Source organism: Limulus polyphemus, unplaced genomic scaffold (assembly GCF_000517525.1).
Source record: "Limulus polyphemus unplaced genomic scaffold, Limulus_polyphemus-2.1.2 Scaffold117, whole genome shotgun sequence".
In the NCBI taxonomy this organism is placed as follows: Eukaryota; Metazoa; Arthropoda; class Merostomata; order Xiphosura; family Limulidae; genus Limulus; species Limulus polyphemus.
This window is the reverse complement of record NW_013665727.1, coordinates 1,048,262-1,069,998: the sequence shown is the minus strand read 5'-3', so window position 1 is coordinate 1,069,998 and position 21,737 is coordinate 1,048,262. Positions and strand designations below refer to the sequence as shown.

The following is a 21,737-nucleotide window of genomic DNA, read 5'->3' as shown; positions in this document are numbered from 1 at the left end:
GCCCTTTGTTGTTGGCTTTGTCTTTTACACGTGGCAAAATTAAGTATTTCACATCATCGGTGCTCAGACTTTGGTAAGTTAGGTATTTATATGTCTTTTGTTGTCTAAATTAACTTAGATTTATTGTAAGTTAGATATTGATTATTACTTTGTTTTTTAGGTATTTTTAGTTGGTTTACATGTTCATTATTATTATTACTTACTTTTAGACTAGGTAAATTTCGATGGTTTGTCAGTTTGATATTAATAAGTACTTTGTTAACTTGGTATGTTTAGATAATTTGTGCTTTACATATCATTCCTACTAGTAATATCTAATTCATTGTTCTATCAAAATATTTTTTTCTTGTCATTGTTAAATATGTGCCTTATAATCTTAATTTTTGGCAGTGTAGGACTTAATTTTTTTAAATTTCTACATCATTCATATGTTTGTTTATTGCCGTTGTAGGGCTGAGCTTTGCTTCAGCTCCATTTCTTACATTCTTGATACTAGAAACCAATTTTTCTTTTCATACTTTACAGTTTGGGGTTCGTCTCCACAGTACCCCCATCATTGATAGTTACTTAAAGCTGGAAGTCGAGTGTTCCAGTTTAGGGCCCTACCATTTGGACTAACTTTGGCTCCTTCTATATTTTGCTGGGTGGTAAGAATTTTTGCCCAATATCTTCACTTGATGGATCTTTGCAATCATCATTACATGGATCATGGCTCCTGCTCATTTCCCATTCACAGTCTGGGGACCACACTCATCTTCTCCTGCAAGAAGCAGCATGGGTGGGATTCCTGATAAAGTTGGAGACCTTGTTCATTTGGGGGTTTTCTTTAGTTCAAACCTTATTTGGGCCCAGCCTTCTCTTCATATTTGGGATATGGAGCAAGGAGTGCAGAAGTCCCTCACCTCACATTCTTTCACAGCTCAAGAGGTTCTATCTCTTTTGAGAATGTGGGCTTTCTTGGTAACCCTCATTCCCATGGGTCGAGCTCATATGAGTTCCCTTCCGTGGACACTTCTTGATTAGTGGAACTTTTAATTGGATCCCTTGGACCACCCTTTTACCCTTCCTCAATCATGGCTGACCTGGCTTTGTGGTTAGACAGGGACCAGACCACAGCAGGGGTTCCACTTACTCCACCTCATCTAGATTTATATCTGTTCATGGATGCATCTTTAGAGGGTTGAGGTGCTTACCTCGACTCTCTGGAGATTTCCAGTCACTAGTCAATCGAGGAGTCTTCTCTTGTGGTAGTTCATCAAGCTTTGTCCCACTTCCTCCCTCTCCTATGGGGGAGGGTGGTTATGGCACATTTTATAACTCCACAGTAATCAATTATATCACAAAGCAAGGGGTTACCAAGTCCAGTTTTTGTGCTTTCAGACCCTGGGTTTCTTTTCTGTGTCCACAGTAACCACATCATGGTCTTAGCTTTCTATGTTCTTAGTGTCCTGAATCTGGTTACAGACTGTTTATCTTGACCCAACAAGATTCTCCCCACAGAGTAGTTCTTCAATCCACAGGTCTTTCAATGGGTGTGTTCTCAGCTTGGAACATTTCATATTGATGCTTTGGCCACCCACTGGAACATCAAACTTCTTTCCTTTTTGTCTCTTGTTCCACACCTGCTAGCTCTAGGAGTAGACACATTCAGTCAAGATTGGAGGGGTCATCACATCTATGCTTATCCTCCTATTTGACTCCTCTCCATAGTTCTATCCCGAGTCTAAACCACTGTGTGTCTAGTCCTCCTGGTGGCTCTTTATTGGCTGGCACAACCATGGTTCCCATTGTTTGGACCTTTACTTGTACATCCTCCTCTACCCTTACCTCTGTCTCAGTCTCTACTTCGTAAACCTTGGTCAGACATCATTTATCCAGATGTCACCACCCTTTGTCTTCACACATGGCTTTTGTAAGTTCCATTGCCTCTGCCCAGGGACTGCCTCTACGTGTTGCATCTTTCCAGATCCATAAGACCTTCTTCTATGTCCAATTCCAAAATTGATGGTCTACCTTCCATTTTTGGTGTCTTCAACGTGGTTTATGTCCATCCCACCCTTCTCTTTCTCATCTTTCCCAATTCTTCACATGGTTGTTTGACAAAGGTTTGTCCACTGTGTCTAGCTATTGGGCAGCCTTGTCAAACAACTTCCATTTCTCCAAGTTTCTTGAGGTTTTGTTTTCTCCTGTCATTTCCCTCCTTTTCTGGTCCTTTCATACCATGCATCCTCTATGATCATTTGATTTGCCTGATTGGGATCTCATGGTCCCTTATGCCCTTCTCCATCCTCAATTTTAACATTTGTTGATGTGTTCCATATACCACCTCTTCCTAAAGACCTATTTCCTCCTCCTCCTCCTTGCTTGTGGATGTTATTAGAATCCTCTACCATTCCACTTGCATCATCCTTTATCCAAACCAGTTTTTCCTTCCTAGGACCTATGCTGCCCACGAAGGCTATTTGACTTTCACACCCATTTCCTTACTTTCCATCTCCCACCTATACCCACATTCTGATCCACATAAACTTCTTTGTCCAGTTTGCTCTTTATGGTGTTATATGATATGTACCGCTTACTTTCAGAGTTCACATTCTCAACTTTTCTTCCTTGGAATTCATCTGTTCCTGGTGATTTATTTTCTATCACACTAACTGGTTAAGTTTGTCAATTCATTAGGCTGGCGTATTCTGACTTATTCATGGAAGGTCACTGTCTTCCAAACGTTTTTTCTCATAAAATTCATCACATCACCATATCTTTGGCTACTCGTTTTTGCAGTCCATTGGAGGAGATCATTCAGGCTAGAATGTGGACTGCTCCCAATACCTTCATCACTCATTATCTGCATGATCTGGCTGTATCTTCCTCAGGTGGATATCATCTTCCTCCCATGGCGATTCTACACAATTCCAATCTATTTTGACTGGAGTAAGTCTTATCACATCATTTTGTTTATGTTTTCAGAGATTATCTTACCACTGCTAGTGGGATCCCTCTGTGTGGCAGGTGTTGCCTCGTCTGGTATTCTTTGCCTCAAATTGGCACTATTTAGCATTTGGACTATAATGTTCACTGTAGAGAAGAGGTGTTCTGCAAGACCACTGGTGGGATATCCAGTAATATATACATATGTATCTCAGTATCCATAAGTTTCACGCCTCTGTGGACCATTACTCATGGACTGTCATGAGTAAAGCAGAATGGGATTTCTGGCCAACCCCTTAATTCAATAAATCAGGAATGGTTTGCTTTTCCAAACAAGGAACCATAAATACCCATTGCACTTTTTCCAGTGTGACCTTCCCCTGGACTTCCCACCGCCTTTACTTCCTCCAATTTTTCTCTTAATGGAGCAAGGTAGCCCTTCCCAGTAGATGGGGTGGTGGACCTTGGAGGCTCACTCTTGAGTGTGTTGTAGATTTTAAATTTACCATATATCCACTCAGAAAGAAGATAACAAGCTGGTTTCTCTCTTTCCATTTCCCCCTGGATCCTTCACATAATACTGGGCTCAGGATGACACCACACTGTTCCTACAGTTGTGTGCAGAAGAGACCCCTTCTTGTTAATTCCAGTTTCAGGTGGTTCCTTTCCTGTTCCTACAGTTGAGTTTGGGGCACTTTATCTGCCTCATAATACTAGCAACAGGACATACATACACTGTTCCTATGGTTGAGCAAGTGTTCCATATCTTCCTCATAATTCTGGATGCAAGATGTCTCTTCCCTGCATTTACAGTTGGGTGAGTTAAGATTTCTGCTCATAATTACAGTTACAGATAGTGCCCTGTTCATACAGTTGAGTTGAGGCAATGCCTTGACCCTGAAAAGCCAAATTCGGTTTATTTTACTTCTTGCTCTTCATCATTCTGGTTACTTGACATATGACACTCTGTTTATTTATGGTTGGGGTTCATGTTATATGTAACACAGGCCATATGCCCTGGCCACAGTGTTTATGTTACTCTATATTTGTTTTTATCTGATTGATCCTCAACCTCCTAATGCAGAGGATGAGTTGTGGAACCTCGTCTGTATATACGTAGCTAAGTCAGTTTTTTTTTACTATGGATTGCACCTCTCAGAACAAATTACACTTGTGCTTATCCTTTTTTTTTGCACCCATATCAGGTTCATTTCCTTCTTCCAGCCTGAAGGGCATGCCTATCCCAGAAGTAGTGCAGTGCCCCTAACGCATACTTCGATTCATCTCAGAGCACACCCGTTCATTCTGAGTGATTGATTTCTGCTTGGTTTCAATGTTGTGCACCTACACTAGCCCCTTCACCCTTGCAATGTGGGATTCTAGCTTTGTGTGAGAGGAGGTGAGACCATATTGGAAGTTAGCATTTTCTTACCATGTAAATGTATTTCATATAGATACTTACTTCCATTCACACACTTCACACCCTTCCTCCCCTATGCCAGTGTTATTCTTTTAGGTCTTGCCAATTCTCAAAAGGAAGGATTTAGTGGAAATAGCAGAGGGATCTAGCTGCGCCAGTATAGGTGGTGCAATACTATTGGTGGAGAGTAGTCACATGATATGTTCATGTTCAATAGTGGACTGAAAGTGGTGGTGTGTATAGACTGGTGCGCTGAGCATGAACATTTTTTAGCAATGATTCGAAGAAGATTGAAATAGCTTTGTATAGGCGGAGGTAAGTACCTATTGGAAATAGATTTGAATTGTAAGAAAATGTTAATGTAACTAGTTTAATACTATACTTTAATTAAGTGGTAGTTTATATTTGCGGCCTGTATTAATATGTATGGCCACATTTACTATCTGATTAGATATAATGAGTCAGCTATCCAAAATTCGTTATTGGACCAAATCTAGTATTTGTCTAATTTTAATTTATATTTGTTCACATTAATATAGGAAACTCAAAGTATTTTCTGAAGAAGTTGACATGTGAAAGAGTCAAGTAAAATTGAGTAGAACATGTCCATCAGTTATTTTGATTTATTTGCTTTAATAAAGTGAAATTAAAAAGTTGTAGAATTTAATGTTTTAAAGTAGAACTTGAAAAATACAAGTTTTTGATTCAGTTTTAAACCTGAATGTTCTTTCACAGATAAGTCATCAACAGGCTGTTGAACAAGAGAAACATCGAGTCAGTGAAGCTGAAGAAAAACTGAAAGCCTTGTCTGCTGTTAGTGAGGCAAGGATAGCTAGTCTGGAGTCCCGAGTTTCAGAATTATCAGAAGTTGTTGGGAGTTATGATCGCCTTAAACAAAAAGATCAAAAAGCTATTCAACGATTGAAGGTATGGTGTTATTATAACTTTAATAAGTATGATATTAATTTAGCTCGTAAACCCCTGAGACAAGGTACAGAACTTACTATTTTTACTGTAAGCCAAAATTAATTACTACAGTGACTGGAGAACTGATAGGAATGATAAATATTACTGGTGGATTTCATATTCATGTTAAATTATTATCAGTTATTCATCAAAAATGCAATTGACTTATAATATGCTTCAGATGGTTAATGACATAATATGTACACTTAAACATAGTATTCATAGTTTTGAAAAAATAATAAACAGTAAAATTTTAAATACTTTTATGATTAACCCTATTGACACAGGCATCCTTTACTGCACATGTCATGAGGTTTCAGTGACATACATTCAAAATTAAATTAAATTACTTTTTGTTTATATTATACCAATTAGTATAGCATAAAACCATAGCTAATATTTCATATTTTAATAGTATATAAGTTTTAAGTTCTTAATTTTATAAATCAATATTTAAAAACATCCTGAATTTCCCCTAGTTTGAGAAATTACATATTTTCTCAAGGTATGTTCTCTTCTCTATTTTATTCATCACTCTGCCAATAAGTACAAAATTTAACAGATTAGTCACTATAAAATCATCATTGCTCAGACAAACCATAATTTTTATAACCTTCAATCTTGTTTGGTTATAGAGCCATCAAATAGAAAATCAGACCCCTCTTGGTACACCCATCTGTCACATCCTCTCTTTTAGGATTTGTTAATATTTCTCTCTTACTGTTATTACTATATTATGTATAACCAATAGAAAGCAAGGTTTTTATCTGTCTAGTGACATATTACATTGTTTTCTGAACAGAGAATTGTCATTTTCTCTGTTAGTACAAGCTTCATTCCCATGGGAAAGATAATGACTAGCTTGGATGAATTTGTAATGGCTCTTTTTCTATCATTCACATAGTTAGAAAACCAGAAAAACTGTTATAGTTAGGGGAAATTATCTGCTCTTTACATGTTATTATTCTATGTTTTTTGGTGCATTACTACCATTAGTATAAAAAATAGGGTGAATTGTCATCAACAGTTGACTGAAAAAAATTAAGACCCAAGTAAGTACTTTATTTCTCGTTTTCATGTTTATTTATTATTATTATAAAAGTAACTAAAATGTAGAAATAGGGGTCTCTTTAGGTTAGTTAAGGTTAGATTAAGTAAAATAAATAATAATATTGTAATAAAAATGTTTCATGAGGCACACACAGGAGCAGCTCATTGTAGCTTGTGGGTAATGTAATTTGATAGTGTAACATGAGCTGCATGCTCCCTGAGTGATTAACAACTTATAGTGGCATGAATAGTATTAGACAAAGTTCAAGGGGCAATAAAACAATAAAATTTAATTATAACTAGATGTAAACTGTTATGAGGATAAATGAATGTAGTTTATGTTACAATTTGAAGTCATTCTAGAAACAAAAAAAAGGAATTTAGATTTATTTCGATTTTTTTTTTCTGGTGTTTACAAGGTCAGTAAAATTGACCAACCTTGTATAGAGTTAGGGTAGAGAAAATAACAGATAAAATATAAAGTTTTACTGAAAACAAACATTTGAAATTTATTTAGGAGGTTTTAGAGGTTATATGGAAATGAAATTCGAGATTTTTGAGATGAAGAAAAGTATTTTTAATCTTGACATGAAAATCATGTTACACACGGACTATTCAAAACAAACACTCAATATATTCAAGGACAACTCTTTTTCTAGCTTTTTAAAAATACTTCACTAAAAGATATGATTGTTTTTTATGTGGAAGACTCATAATGTTTACTGAACGTCTGCCAAATTTTGTGAAGATATACATACTATATTAAAATTTAGTAGTATCAAAATTATAAATACTTTAAATGAGTGCAAAGAAGTCACGTGGTCCGTCAAATTGAGGTAGCCCATATTGAGAGAGTTAAAATGTAATTTTTTTTCACTTGGGAACAAAATGTCTTGGAACTTTTTTCTACTTAAAAATTACCTAATTTACAAAAAAAAAGTTTTACTGCAACTACATTTCTGTAATTTGCATACTTTAAGATTTATGATTGACAAAAAAACTTATATTTTGCATGCCATTGTTTTTCAAAAACTAATGAACTGCAGCCTTTTATTAACCCCTTATGTGGGATGGATTTGTATATATGCATGTACATATACATAAAATACACACACATACACACACACAGAGGTTGTATATGATGTATAAAGAGTTTCAATTCATTACAATACATCATATTAAAATGATTTTGGAGCCACACTACATTGTTACAGTCCATGTTGTCACATCCTTTTAAACTCGATCTGCCACAAGTACATCTTGACAATAGCCCTACAGCATAGTTTCCATTTCTAAAGGGTCATTCATTCGTCTGTTGTGTCCAAAGAAAACCACTACTCTCTGATGCTTCCCATAATCAAATAGAACCTGTTTCTTAGAGAGAATGGTTAATGCTCGTGTTATTTGGTTCTTCGAATCAGAGAACCTCCTCTTGCCCATCCAGTGTGGGTTCTGACGACAGCACTCCACTGTAGACCACCTTATTTGACTTGAAACTTCGAGCAGGGAAGCCTTTCTCAAGAAAGGCTTATGACACTACGAGAAGGGTTATATGGTCATCTACCCATTTTCATTCAGAATTTTTACTCAACAAACAATTCCAAGTTTGTGTGGTTTCAACACATTCCCATTCTTTCACACAGTAACTTGGAGTCCCTCAGGGCTGTGTCTTGAGTGTCACATTTTTCAGTATCAAGATCAGTGCTATCACTTCACAACTTCCTCCTACTGTTTCAAATGGGCTCTATGTCAATGACTTCCACATCTTGTGTCAGTCATTGAACATGAATTTGATTGAGCAGCAGCTTCAGACTGCCTTCAATTGCATGTTCAAGTGGACCACAGCTAACAGTTTAAATTTTCTTTTTCCATAGCTGTTTACATGCATTTTTGTCACCAACAAGGTCTATACCCCACTCTCGAACTCTATCTCAATGATGTTATTCTTCCTGTGGTACCTTAGGCAAAGTTCTTTGGGCTTATATTTGACCGTAAGCTTACTTTCATTACTCACATGTAGTAGCTATGTGTTAAGTGTATAAGGGCACTAAACATCTTCTTGTGTCCTCTCTTCCACCTCTTGGGGAGCAGATCAATGTTCTATGCTCTAGTTCTTTTGTGTCCTTATTTTTTCCAAACTGCACTATGGATCTCTGGTTTATGGTTCTGCCAGGACCTCAGCCTTGAAGATGCTGAACCCCATTCACCATTTGGGGCTTTGGCTCTGCACGGGGGCTTTCTGCACTTCTCCACTTCAAAGTTTGTACACTGAGTCTCACGAACCTCCTCTTCACCTCTGCCATTTGGAACTTTCTTTACAATATGCTATTAAGCTTCCATTTTTACCACAGCATCCCACCTAAGATTATGTCTTTCTTCCTCAGTTGGCTGTGCTCTTTTAGAACAGATGGTCTGCAGTTCTTACCTTTAGCCTTCATATCCAGGCACAACTGGCTGAATTGGTTTTGACATTGGATGACGTTGCTGTCCCCAGTGATCAGCCCATTCCACCATGGCTTATTACCATCTCCAAATGTGACCTTTCCTTGAGTTATCTAAGGAAGGCAGACACTCCCAATTCTTCTATGGATGGTTCAAAATCAGGTGACTGTGGGCTCTGCCATGGTTTGTTGTGACTTCGTGGTTGCTCACTGGATCCCCTTTACAGTTTCTGTGTTCACTGCCAAATTGTCTGCCATTTCTCTTGCCCTAGGTTATGCAGTACAGCAATTGTACTATGTGCACTGACTCTCTTAGCTCTCTCTCTACTGGCCCTGGAACTGCTCAACACTTTTAGTATGGACTCAGTCAATTTGACCAACCACATGACTTTTTTGTACTCGTTTAAAGTCTTTATAGATTTAATACTTATAACTCTCAATATAGTGGGTATATCTTCACAAAATTTGGCAGTCTTTCAGCTCATATTATAAGTCTTTCGAATACAAAAAATTATATTTCTAGTAAAGTATTTTTAATAAACTAAAATAAAGATTTGTCCATGAATATATTGAGTATTTGTTTTGAATAGTTCGTGTGCAAAGTAATTTTCATGTTAAAATTAAAAATACTTTTCCTCATCTCAGAAATTTCTAATTTCCTTTTTCTAATCCCTAAAACCTCCTATATGCATTTCAAGTGCTATATATTGGTCGCAGTTTTTGTTTATCTGATACTGACCCACCAATGTGTAGCCTTTGTGACACTCAAGTCATAATAGCCCACATTTTACTGTCATGCCATCACTACGACCATGAGTGGCAGTACTTAAACATACACTTTCTACGGTTTTACCCTTCATTGGTGATGGTGACACTGTCCAACTTGACCATGTTTTTAGCTTTTTGCAGGTTTTATGCCTTTTTAATTCTATTTAAATGTTTTTACCTGATTTTTGCACTTTGTTTAGTTTTTAACTTGATTTCTCTTTATATTTTATAATCTTTTACCTTTGAAATTTTCACCAGTTTGGCACAGATAGCCCTGTTCCTTTGCACCATAAAACAGCAATCAACCAACCATTTTGACACATGTTCTTTTCTTATTGTTTGTTTCTACCTCTCACCCTTGTTTTTACCCTGTATCATTATATTAAGGTTTACACTGTGATGGCATTGGTATGCCTAGTCCCTCATGGGCTTCAGGTCGGTTCACCCTTGCGACTTTTAGGGCAGGCTCCCAAATTCTAGACCACCTGTTGTGGGTTCAGTCTTACCTGTTTGAGGAAATGGGTCCCAATTTTCCTGATCTTCCTACCTATGCCCTGTTTTCCTGTCTTCGGTCTTCCTCTGACACTCTTTGTAAATCCTCACCTCAATCCTCTTCCTGTCCGAGGCTCTTCACAGGGACCCTATGAGGTTTTTGAGGACATAGTCTCTCTCTTCCCTTGCACTTTTGGCTGCATGCTATCTTTGGCTCTAGCCCTACTCACGTGGTTTACTTCTCTTTAGGACTTTCTGGGTCGCGACACTATGTTCTCGTGGACCTGTCGCCCAGCTCCTTATATATGGGACCCTCTTATGGCTATATATTTCGAATGTGGCATGATTACTGTGTCCTTGGAGTTGTGGGTGGCTCCTGTCCAACAGTGGTCGACCTTTTGCATCGAGTGCCCCTTTGATCTGTCAGAGCCGGGTGTGGCTTTAGTCCTGTTTGTGACCTTAACCTTCACAACCCTGCCTGTTCCAGCTTCCCACGGTACTACAGTTTGCCACTTTTCACAGTGATACACGGTATGCAGGGATTCGGTTCTGGTGACCGCCTAGTGAGTTCAGGACTGGTGGTAGCTGTATTGGTAAATTTCGTTCATCAGAGCAGCCCTGTCCTCTCCAAAGTTTGGGTTCCTGGTGTTCTATCAGGGGTTTCATCATACCCTTCCCCCCTCTCTCCCATTTCCTTTCTTCTTCTCGGGATCCCTGATGTCACCAGTGTCTGTCTGAAACAGTACTTGACCTCCTCATCCAACAGGTTGTACCTGCTCCATGCGGGTTTTACTCCCACCAGTTTGCCCGCATAGGGTGGTATACCTATTTAGTACCCTGCCCTTCAGTCTGTCTTTTGCATCGTATGTTTTTTGAGTGGTTCGACTCTTTCCTCAGCATATTTATACCCTAGTGCTGCATTTCCAGGTGAATGTGGATGTCTGGCTTATTGGCCATTCCAAATGGGAGTCAGCCAGTCCTGCTTGTCAGATCCTTCTCGAAACAAAGTGGATGGGATGGTTGATCACATTGAAGTGGTCCTTCCTTCATCCTACTCAATTCCTTGTACATCTGGGTGTTTTCTTTGGGCCCAACCTTATTCTTTTCAGCTCCATTCTACTGAACTGGCCATTTTAACAACCCTGTCTGCTTCCTTACTTACTATTAGCGAGGTTCTATCACTTTTGGGGATGTGGACATCTCTAACACCTATCATACCCAGGGAGTGAGGTTTTGGATGTAGTTGACTTTCCGAGTACTGTAGGATGTGCCATAGCCACACTACCTCATGGGGCACATCCTCCATTACCCACTTCATTATGTGGGATTGAGTGTGTCTCTCTTTTCTTTGATTGGGATCACATTGCTAACCTGTCCTCTCCCACACAGATGTGCTCCCTTCATATTCTGCCATGTTTTGATCCCATCTGTTCATAGCGAAGAGATACCTGGTTCAGAAGTGGTGCAGTGCTCCTCCTCTGATCATCTGATCTGTTTCTCTCATCTCCAAAGGTGTCCCTTGGATGCTTTCGGGGGATACATCTTTTCTATCTTTGCTCTGGTCCCTCCTTTTCAGTGTGGGATTCAAGTTAATCTTGTGAGCGGAGGGAAGGTACCATACTGGAAGTTATAATTCTCCTATACGAAGACGTGTTTCCAATAACTTGGTAATGGTATATAGAGGGAGGTGCAGGATCACATGATAGTAGTGCTCTCCTATTGGTGGGGAGTTGATGCATGATGATTTGCATGAGATACATGTTCCAACAGAGGTATGTGGAAAGCTTGTAGCATGCTTTTGAAAAAAGTTCATGTATAGAGGGCAGCACAAAATGGGAAAAGCTAATCTTGTGAGCAGAGGGAAGTACCTATCAGAAATATGTTTTCGGACAGGAAAATTATAACTTTCATAAAAGGTTTTTGTTTTAGTAGATCTATTGGTGTGTTTATAAAACCGTAGCTTACTTGCATTTCTCTGGTTTTTGAACGGTTGACAGACACGACTATCATTGCTGTTATTGGTCTCTGAATGCTGCATGCTGTGCTTGATGGATCTCCCAAGAACTTTGTATACAAACTGGGCACTGCATCTTTCTTTAGCACCAGTTGTTTTTTTTTGTTTACAAATCCCATATCAAAATGTAGTTTATTTTTTATGTCTGATTCCAAAAAGTGTTCATTGCATACATGGCAGCTTTCAGCAGACTCCATTTCTCACGAGTTCTTGATACAAAGTTTGTCCAAGCAATGTGCTATTTTTTATATTACTTAGGTGGAAACTCGTGCAGAGATACCTCCTTTTCCTTGGGAATGTTCCCACATCCATAAACAACACAGGGGAAAAAAAAAGTTGTTTACTTATAATTAACTGTATTCTCAACGTCTGTCAAATGAAATTTATCCAGAAAAAAAACAAATTGTTTTCAGATAAACAAACTCTGATGTTTTATACTATATTATCTATAACTAATAGAAAGCCAAAGTTTTAATTTATCAAATGACATATTATATTACATTGTTTTCTGTACAGAGAATTGTCTATTTTGCCTCTAGTTCTAAATTTCTTTCTTACAGAAATCATATTGATGAGCTTAGCTGAATTTTAAAGGTTTTTTATTGCATAGTTCAAAATCCGGGAAAATTACGATAGTTATAGGACATTGTTTACTTTTTGCATGTTCTTATTTAATGTGATTAGGCTTATTACTTAGTGAAATAAGAAAATGATATATTTAGTGGTACCATTAGTATACAAAAAGTAGGCTTAAGTGTCATTGACAATTAACGTAAGAAAAGAAGACCCAGGTAAGTTCTATATTTCTTGTTTTTCATTGTATTCTCTATTTATTATTATAAAAGTACCTAAAAAGTAAGAACTAGAAATTTAATAGGTTAGATTAGGTAAGATAATGAAAAAAAAATAATAAAAATTTCTTATGAGGTATGCTCATGAGCAATTAGTGCATTACGTAATTTGATAGGGTAACATGAGCTACATATTTACCAAGTGATTTACAGTTTGTGTGGCAGGATTATTAGCTAGACATAGTTCAAAGGGAAGTAAAACACTAAAATTAATTCTTAGTAGATGCATACTGTTAAAAGCTTTAAGCCATTTAAATAAACAGTTGTGGTTTCCTGTTACAATTTGCAGTCATTCTAGAAAGTTAAAAAAAAAGGGTAATTTTGATGTATTTGCTAATCCTTTATGGTGGTTAGAATGGCAGTCAAACTGACTTGTTCCTTATCGAGTTAGGGTAGAGAAAATAACAGATAAAATATAAAGTTATTATGATAAAAACGTTTAATTATTATTTAGGAGGTTTTTGGGATTATGAAATGAAATTTGAAAATTTTCAGATGAAGAAAAATATTTTCAATCTTAACATAAAAATCACTTTGCAGTCAAAGCACTTGACACCCTGACTTCACACAATTACAGACAAAGTTTTAGTAAAAATGCTGAATTTTTGTCTACAAAAGACTTAATAGATCAGAATTATAGTTTGTATACCACCATGGTTACATATAACTGTTTACAAATCAATTGTTGTGAATTGACATCATGGTACTCGAAACTTCTGTATTTTTCGCATTGCTTTAGGTGAGTATTGTTGCATCATAATGTGTAGTCTGTATATATGTACATAAGTGACCAAGTTAGCACAATTTAAGTTAGTGAAAGTAAGACAAAGTTAGTGTGAGATACAGATCTAGATTGTGCTTGTAAGTTTAGCCATAAAGAGTGTATAACGCAGACTTTTAGTGTTATAATCGCAGACTGTATTGTAATAAACAGAGTAGAGAAAAATAGTTATTCTCAATTTTGTTATAAAGTACTTGAATCAGCCTGTGTGGACTTTTGATATAAAAGACAATTATTTAAAGCTGTGTATACACCTTTGGTAACCCATGGGGTAAAGTAAGTGAACTGTGTAAGTGGATTGTATACTGTCTGTTTATTGTTGAAATTTATCATCAATAAGTCACAAACACCTACTGTAAAGAGTCCGGTCATAAAATAAAACCTGACATTTTGTGAGCCAGCCAAGATTAAACAGTAGTAAACGATGGTAAAAGAAGACATAAACAACAGTGGAAGTAGGTCTATATATTCACAGCTGTAGTGGTGGTGAAAATAGTGTAGAGATTACAATTACACTATAACCATATCGACTGATTTTGATAAATTGATAGAGAGGGGTGAACAACTTGGGTTAAAAGATGGTAATCTACGAGAGTTTGTTAAACAGTAACAAGACCTGGAAAGAGAGAGAAGAGCATAAGCAGAGAAAGATTGAAAGAAGGAAAGGAGAGACTGGAAATAGAGTGAGAGAGAGAATAAGAGCACAAATTATGAAAAAGAAAAGGAGACAGAGAAAGAGGAGAGACTGCAAACTGAGAAAATAAGAGCACAAATTGAAATCACCAAGCTCACCCAACAGAAAGAGGAAGCACCCAAGAATGACAATGGAGTCAGGGCCAGCAGACTCAAACTGGCCAAATTTGATGAACAGAAAAATGACATGGATGCTTTCCAGAAGAGATATTAAAGATTCACCCAAAGTCTGAACTAAGACAAAGGTGACGAGGCAGTCTGACTCGGCTCCCTTCTCATGGGAAAAGGCCTACAAGTGTATGCAGGCATGACATCAGAAGATGCCATGGACTATGACAAGTTAAAAGTGTCCTTGCTGAAATGCTATGAACTTACTGAAGGTTTATGTTAGAAGTTCAGAGAAGTCAAACCTGACACTGGAGAAACTGTCTGTGACACATCTACAGCTATCATTCACAAGATGGAATGACATGGCCAAGTGTAAAAATAGTTTTGAGGGACTGGCAGATCTACTAACACATGAACAGTTCATGATCACCTGCTCAACTGACATGTTACTGTTCCTAAAGGAGTGAGCACCAACAGACATGAATGAGATAATAAAGCTGGCAGTACAGTATATGGAAGCCCATGGAGGGAGTATAACTGGCAAGTCCAAGAATAGCCAGTTAATCACACCCCCTCTAACTCTTCTTTTCATGAGAAAAAATAATTACAGAGAGCTTAACCTGTCTTTATAAGACAGTTTCTATCCTAGTTGCCCTCCTTTGAATCCTTTCTAATAATTTTGGTGGCTGACCAGAAGCAGGAGTCCACCAAAGGTGACAGGAGGTTAACAGACAAATGGGAGAAGAGATGTAATATTAGTTATAAAATAGGGCACATTGCAAATTGACAAGCAACAGAAGAAATCTCAACATAAATCAGCTGGAGCTACCTACGATGATGGTGCTGGCAAGAAAGAAGAAAAGAGTAACTAAGAAGAAGCTGAATAGAGAAACCTGTTACATTCACCACAAGAAGGAAGTGCTATTTCTATGATTAATCAGTGCTTGACTGATGGTCATCTCAAATTAGCAAATATATCAACAGTGCCAGTAGTGATTGGAGCATGTGACAAACCTTGAGAGGTGACAACAAATCACAATGTGGCAGTAGGTGAAGGCTATGTCAAGAACAAGATAGTGAAGGTCCTATAAGAAAGTCTAGTATCTAATGACCAGATGACAGGCAAGGTACATCTGTGTGCACTGTTTGATGGAACATTGAGAAAGGTTCCAATAGCAAGAATAAAGGTGGACACTCCATACTACATTGGAAACCTTAAGGCCATGTGTATGAAGGCACCCATCTATGACTTGGTGATTGGAAATATACCAGACAGTAAAAGTTTGGAGGAACAAGAAAAAAAGAAGATGGATGAAGGATCTATAGTCACCAATAGAGCTTAAGAAAAGAAGAGCCAGCAAGATATCAAGCCCCTGCAAGTATTAAAAGGCAACATCCTGAATGTAGGTCTGCAGGAACTGAAGAAAACACAGAAGAGAGACCCTTCACTGCAGAAACTTTGGGACAGTGCCAGGGAAAAAGACAAAAGAGAAAGAGTCTTACAGAATAGGAGACCAGAAGGGAGTGCTATACCAGATCTATCAAAGCAGTTCCACTAGGGAACTTAAACATAGTATCATAGTACCAACAGAATAACACACTCAAGTGATGAAGCTGGCTCATGAGTCGATTGTGGGAGGACACCTAGGAGAAAAGAAGACAGCAAGAAGAATCACCAGCAACTTCCATTGGCTGAGGTCAGTGGAAAAGTGAGCTAGATTCTGCAGGTCATGTGACATATGCCAGAGGACAATACCTAGAGGGAAGGTTGCCAAGGTGCCACCTGGTGAGATGCCTCTCACAGAAGAGCTGTTCAGCAAAGTAGCTGTGGACTTGATTGGACCACTAGCACCTGTATCTTAAAAGGGCAAACAGTATGTGCTGACAGGAGTCAAATATGCAACACATTATCCAGAAGCCAAAAATAGAGACAGAGAGAGTAGCAGAAGCCCGGAAGTGTTTTGCAAAATAGGCTTTCCAAAAGAAGTCGTAGTGGCAGAGGGACCCAATTTACTACAGAACTGATGCAGACTCATAAGCACTAGGCATCTCTTTACTACCCCTACAACCCTAGATGTAATAGACTTTATGAGGGAGTCAGTGGAGTCTTAAAGAGTATGCTGAAGAAGATGTGCCAGGAGAGACCACGTGACTGGGACAGGTACCTGCAGGCAGTATTATTTGCTTACTGAGAAGTCCCTCAAGCAATTACAGGGCTTACAACCTTCAAGTTGCAGAATGGAGGAACAGTACAAGACCCATTGCAGATATTGAAAGAACTGTGAACAGGAGAAGAAGAATCAGAAGTGAGGAAACACACCACTGTGTGTTAAACCTCAGAAACCAACTGGATTAGACCTGTCAACTTGATCGAGAGAGACCTTGTGTGCATCTCAATGCATTTAGAAGCACTTCTGTGACAAGAAGCCAAGGATAAATGTTTCAAGATCAAATAGAAGGTCTTAGTTCTACTACTCACAGACAACAACAAACTTAACCTGCAGTGGAAAGGACATTTTAAACTACAGAAAGTGGTCAACAGAATGGACTATAAGATTAAAGTGGATGGAAAGGCCAAGATCTACCACATCAAGCTGTTGAAAAGGTACTCCGTGAAGAAAAAAGGCATAATGGATACAGCTATTGAAGCACAGATAGAATGTTGCAGGTGTGGCTATCATAGATGCAGAACCAGAAAACAGTGACTTTGTCATAGAAGATGAAGACCTACTAGACCTAAGACTACTGGGTGAAGATGAGATATACAAAGACATCAACATCAGTGAAGAACTGACTGGCAAGCAGAAGAAAGAGCTATGAAATCTACTGTGCCAGTATGCAGATAACTACATGGATATACCAGGCAAGACAAGATCAAGACCACACCTAGAGATCCAGTCAAGATGAAGCCCTATCAGATGCCTTTTTGGATGAGAGACCCGATAAAGCATGTAGTTGAGGCAATACTAGAAGCTAGAGTCATCGAGCCTTTGAATTCAGTCTACTATTAGCAAGTGGTAATCATGAAGAAGAGGGATGGCTTAAACCCCCTTCTGCATAGACTTCCGGAAGCTGAACTTCATGATGAAGTTTGACTCCAACCCTATGGGTGACCTAGAGGCTATCATACCAAAACTAGATTCGGCCAAGTTTTTTTGAAGATTGGCCTTAGTAAAGGTTATTGACAGATCCTGATGGAGATAGAATCTAAAGAGAAGACAGCCTTTGTGACACCAGATGGAAGTTACCAGTTTAAGAGGATAAAGTTTGGGTTATTCAGCTCAGCAGTATCATTCAACCTCATGATTAGAAAGATGTTGCACAACATCACCAACATTGAGCAGTATGTGGACAACATTCTGACCCATACTACTAGATGGGAAGACCTCCTGAAGAAACTTAGAGAAATGTTCAGGTGAGTGAGGGTAGCAGGTCTGACCATCTGGCAATCTAAATGCTACATTGGCTATCCTGTGCTGGAGTTTCTTGGACATAAGGTGGGTGACAGACAACCATGGAAGAGAAGAAGCTAACCCTTATACAAAATGCACCATCTACAATGACCAAACAGCAAGTCAGGTCCTTCCAGGGGTTAAAGGGATACTACAGGATGTTCATCTCAAACTATGTTTATGTTACTGCACCATTGATTGACCCGGCTAAGAAAGGCCTACCCAAGAAGAAGAAGTGGGAACATCCACAGCAAATGGCATTCCAGAAGCTAAAGAACATGTTGGGAAGTTCGCCAATCCTTAGAATGCCAGACTTCAACAAACTGTTCATCATTCAGGTCGATGCTTCAGACATTGAAATTGGAGCAGTAATCATACAAGAACATGAAGAAGGACTGTTTCTGGTAATGTATGTAAGTAAAAAACTGTTGAGTAGTATGAGGAACTACTCTGTGATCGAATGAGAGTATGTGGCCATCATATTTGCCATCTGGAAGTGAAGTTCCAGAACTATTTATATGGGAAAGAGTTCAACATCTAGATGGATTATCATCCACTTGCATACATTTGCAGGTGCAAAATTGACAGTGCAAGGATCATGAGGTGGACATTGTACCTCCAGAACTACAAGTTCGGCATTGAAGCCATCAAAGGGTCTGCAAATGTTGATGCAGACTGTATGAGTAGACTTGTTGTATGAACTGAAAATAGTCTTTGTATATTGTGTAAAAACATATTGTAAATATTTTTCTTGAAGAGGGTATTATTGTTGGATATACACGACTGTTCCTTTTAAGTTTAATACAAGAGTATTATTTAGCTGATATTGTGCAACCATTAAAGTATGATAGTTATGGCAAGTTTGCTTATGTAACTGTTTACGAATCATTTGTTGTACAGTTCAGTTGTTGTGAATTGATGTCACGTTACTCGAATTATCTGTATTTCTCTCATTGGTTTAAGTGAGTACTGTTACATCATAGTGTTCCATAGTTTGTAGAAAGTTCTAGGCCTCAGTTTGGCGACCAAGTTAGCACAATTTAAGTTAGTGAAAGGAAGACAAAGTTAGTGAGTGATATAGATCTAAACTATGTTTATAAGTTTAGCCATAAAGAGTATATAGTGGCAACTTTTAAAGTGTTATAATTGCATATTATATTCTAATAAACAGAGTAGAGAGGAATAATTCCTCTTGTCATTTTGGTTCTAAAGTAACTGAACCAGCCTATGTGGACTTTTGACTTAAAGAAAATTATATAAAGCTCTCTATACAACTGTGGTGACCCATGGGGTAAAGTAAGTGAACTTATCACTAATTGTGATAATAGAGTAGGGGAGAATGATTCGTCTTTTCAAAGGGTATTCTAATTAATTGAACTCACCTGTGTGGACTTGGATGAAACATAGACAATTATTTAAAGTTCTGGATACAACTGTGATAATCAATAGTGTAACAAATTTTTTGTATGTATGTTTGACTTTTTTGAATATATTAGTATAAAACAAGTGGATTGTTTGCTGTCTGTTTATTGTTAAAATTTATCGTCAACAAGTTGCATACGCCTACTGTAAATAATCTGGCCATATAGAAAACCTGATATCATCCCAACCTGATACAGTGTTCACTCATGAGATGAGGTGTTCCACAAGACTACTTTAGGCCTGATCCACACTGTACCCAGTCTTGGACTACCCTGAGTAAAGCTGGCAGAGAATTTCTGCTCATCCTCCATACTTAGTTTAATACCTAGTGCTGGCCTGTTTTTCAAAATAGGATTTTTGTGCTCATCTGTAGCACTATCATACAATGATGCACTCCAATGCACTTTCACCTCCTTGTCTGCTGGGGTGGTGGATCTTGGAAGCTGCCTCCATAGTGTGACCAGTTTCACTCAGTAGAGAGTAGGGTAGTGGTATTCTGTCTCTATAGTACAGTTCACCCTTCTGGAGTGCTTTCCCCCTATTCTACTGCTGCCCGGATGTTGGGTTCCCAGGTAGTCTGATGTTGGACCAGCCAACATAGGGGAGGTTACATATCATAATGGAAGTTAATATTTTCCAATACTGAAATTGTATTTCTGATAGATACCACTTCTCCACTTCCATGCATATTATTTTAACGCTTAATCTCAAAGTGATGATTGACCATGCAGTATAGAGGGGATCAGCTGTGCTAGGAGGCTGTGTCACACTCCTGTTGGTGGAATTGTTGTTCCATGCTCATTTGTATGCAACAAAGCAGAAATATCATGTGAAAATATGTGATCTTAGGTGGGACCACTGAATCAGAAAAACTGTACAGGAGTGTAGGTATCTATAGGAAGCACATTTCACTGGGCAATAAAAAAATACTTTTTTGTCAGATACTAGAACAATGCAATTATTTTTGGGTAATTTGATGATGCTGATTCGAAAAATCATGTTAAAAAGTACTGATCACCTGTAGTTTTGGAGTTATGATAGACTTGCAGATGCAATATCTGAATGTTTAATGTTTTGTTTAGTTTTGCCTGAATATCCAGAAATGTTAGTCTTGCAAAAATAAAAGTCAGTTAAATGATTTTTGGGCTCACACCATATCATGGAAACTGCAAATGGCATACTTATTCAGCCACTGAGTCAAGCCAGATGTACAAACTGTAGAACATATATGTGGAGCCCAATGTTTTTGTTGGTCATTAATTTTACACTCATAATAGTGGTATTTATCTTGTGTTTGATGTTTTTCTTTCATGAAACTGTAATATATTTTCCACAAATGTAGCAGAAAGTTTTTGGGTGATTTTTTCACTTTTAGACTTTACATGAATTGGACATAGCCAATATTTCAAATGATTTTCTAAAAAATACAAAATACTTTATGTTTAGAGAATTAGAGTATAGAAGATTTGTGTAACATTTGATTATATCACAGGTATGATGCAAGGAAAAAGATCATACTTTGTTTTGACTGTGCATAGAGTGAGGCGAAGTGACAGAGTGAGTGAGAGGCAACTAAGAGAGAGAGGTGTCTGACTCTGCCCCTTTTATGCTCAGTTGAGGGACTTCTCGAATGTTGAACATTTATTGAGCCTTCCACTTCTTCATAGTGACTTCCTATTCTCAGCTTCATACTTTCACAGCTTTTCTGGTTGCCTTGGGGTGATTCATTCATTGGCCATGCTTGCTTCACACTCTAGCCCCTAAATAAGTCACGAGTCAGTAAATCTGAACTCAGTTAATTAAAATCTAAGCTGCTTGTTTAATAACCTAACTCCTTCCACAGAAAGAATCAACAGTAATCTCATGAATGGGGCAAAGAGAAACAATGGTTTCTGAGCACTCCTGGTTGTCTCTCAAGCCCCCTTTGGGGCTTGTTAGATTTTAAAACCAAAATACCTGCCAAGTAAGTAAGTAAGTTCTCAAATGTTTTAGCAAATTGAGTATATGAGGGTTTCACGATTCTTGGGCAGAGCCAGTGAGCATGGGATTGAAGCAAAAGTGGTATAATTCTAATGATGAAAGTCTTCCGGATATATCCGGAAATCCGGATATTTCTAAAAAATCCTGAAAACCTCCGGTTTTCTTCCTGAGAAACACATTTTTTAAAATTATTTATCGGATTTTGGTGTTCCATGCCATAGATAAGCGTTTATGCAATCACGCGGTTTGTTTACATTTGGCGACAGGGCGCCGCCATTTTGTAGTCTTGCAATGCTTGCTGGCGTGTATGAGACCTTGTATGCTTATAATGCAAACTTCATGTCATGTGAACGAGATTTTATCTCGAAAAC

General features: G+C 38.0%; 1 protein-coding gene across 1 annotated transcript in view; it reads left to right on the top strand.

The window, feature by feature from the left end:
- Nucleotides 1-21,737, top strand: part of LOC106472098 (GRIP and coiled-coil domain-containing protein 1-like) — a gene marked incomplete at its 5' end in the record, with an annotated part of 71,842 nt that overhangs the window by 30,276 nt on the left and 19,829 nt on the right. Inside the window, one exon of the mRNA XM_013932730.2 lies at nt 5,084-5,275. Within this exon, the coding sequence (XP_013788184.1) occupies nt 5,084-5,275 (192 nt within the window). The remainder of the gene's footprint in view (nt 1-5,083; nt 5,276-21,737) is intronic.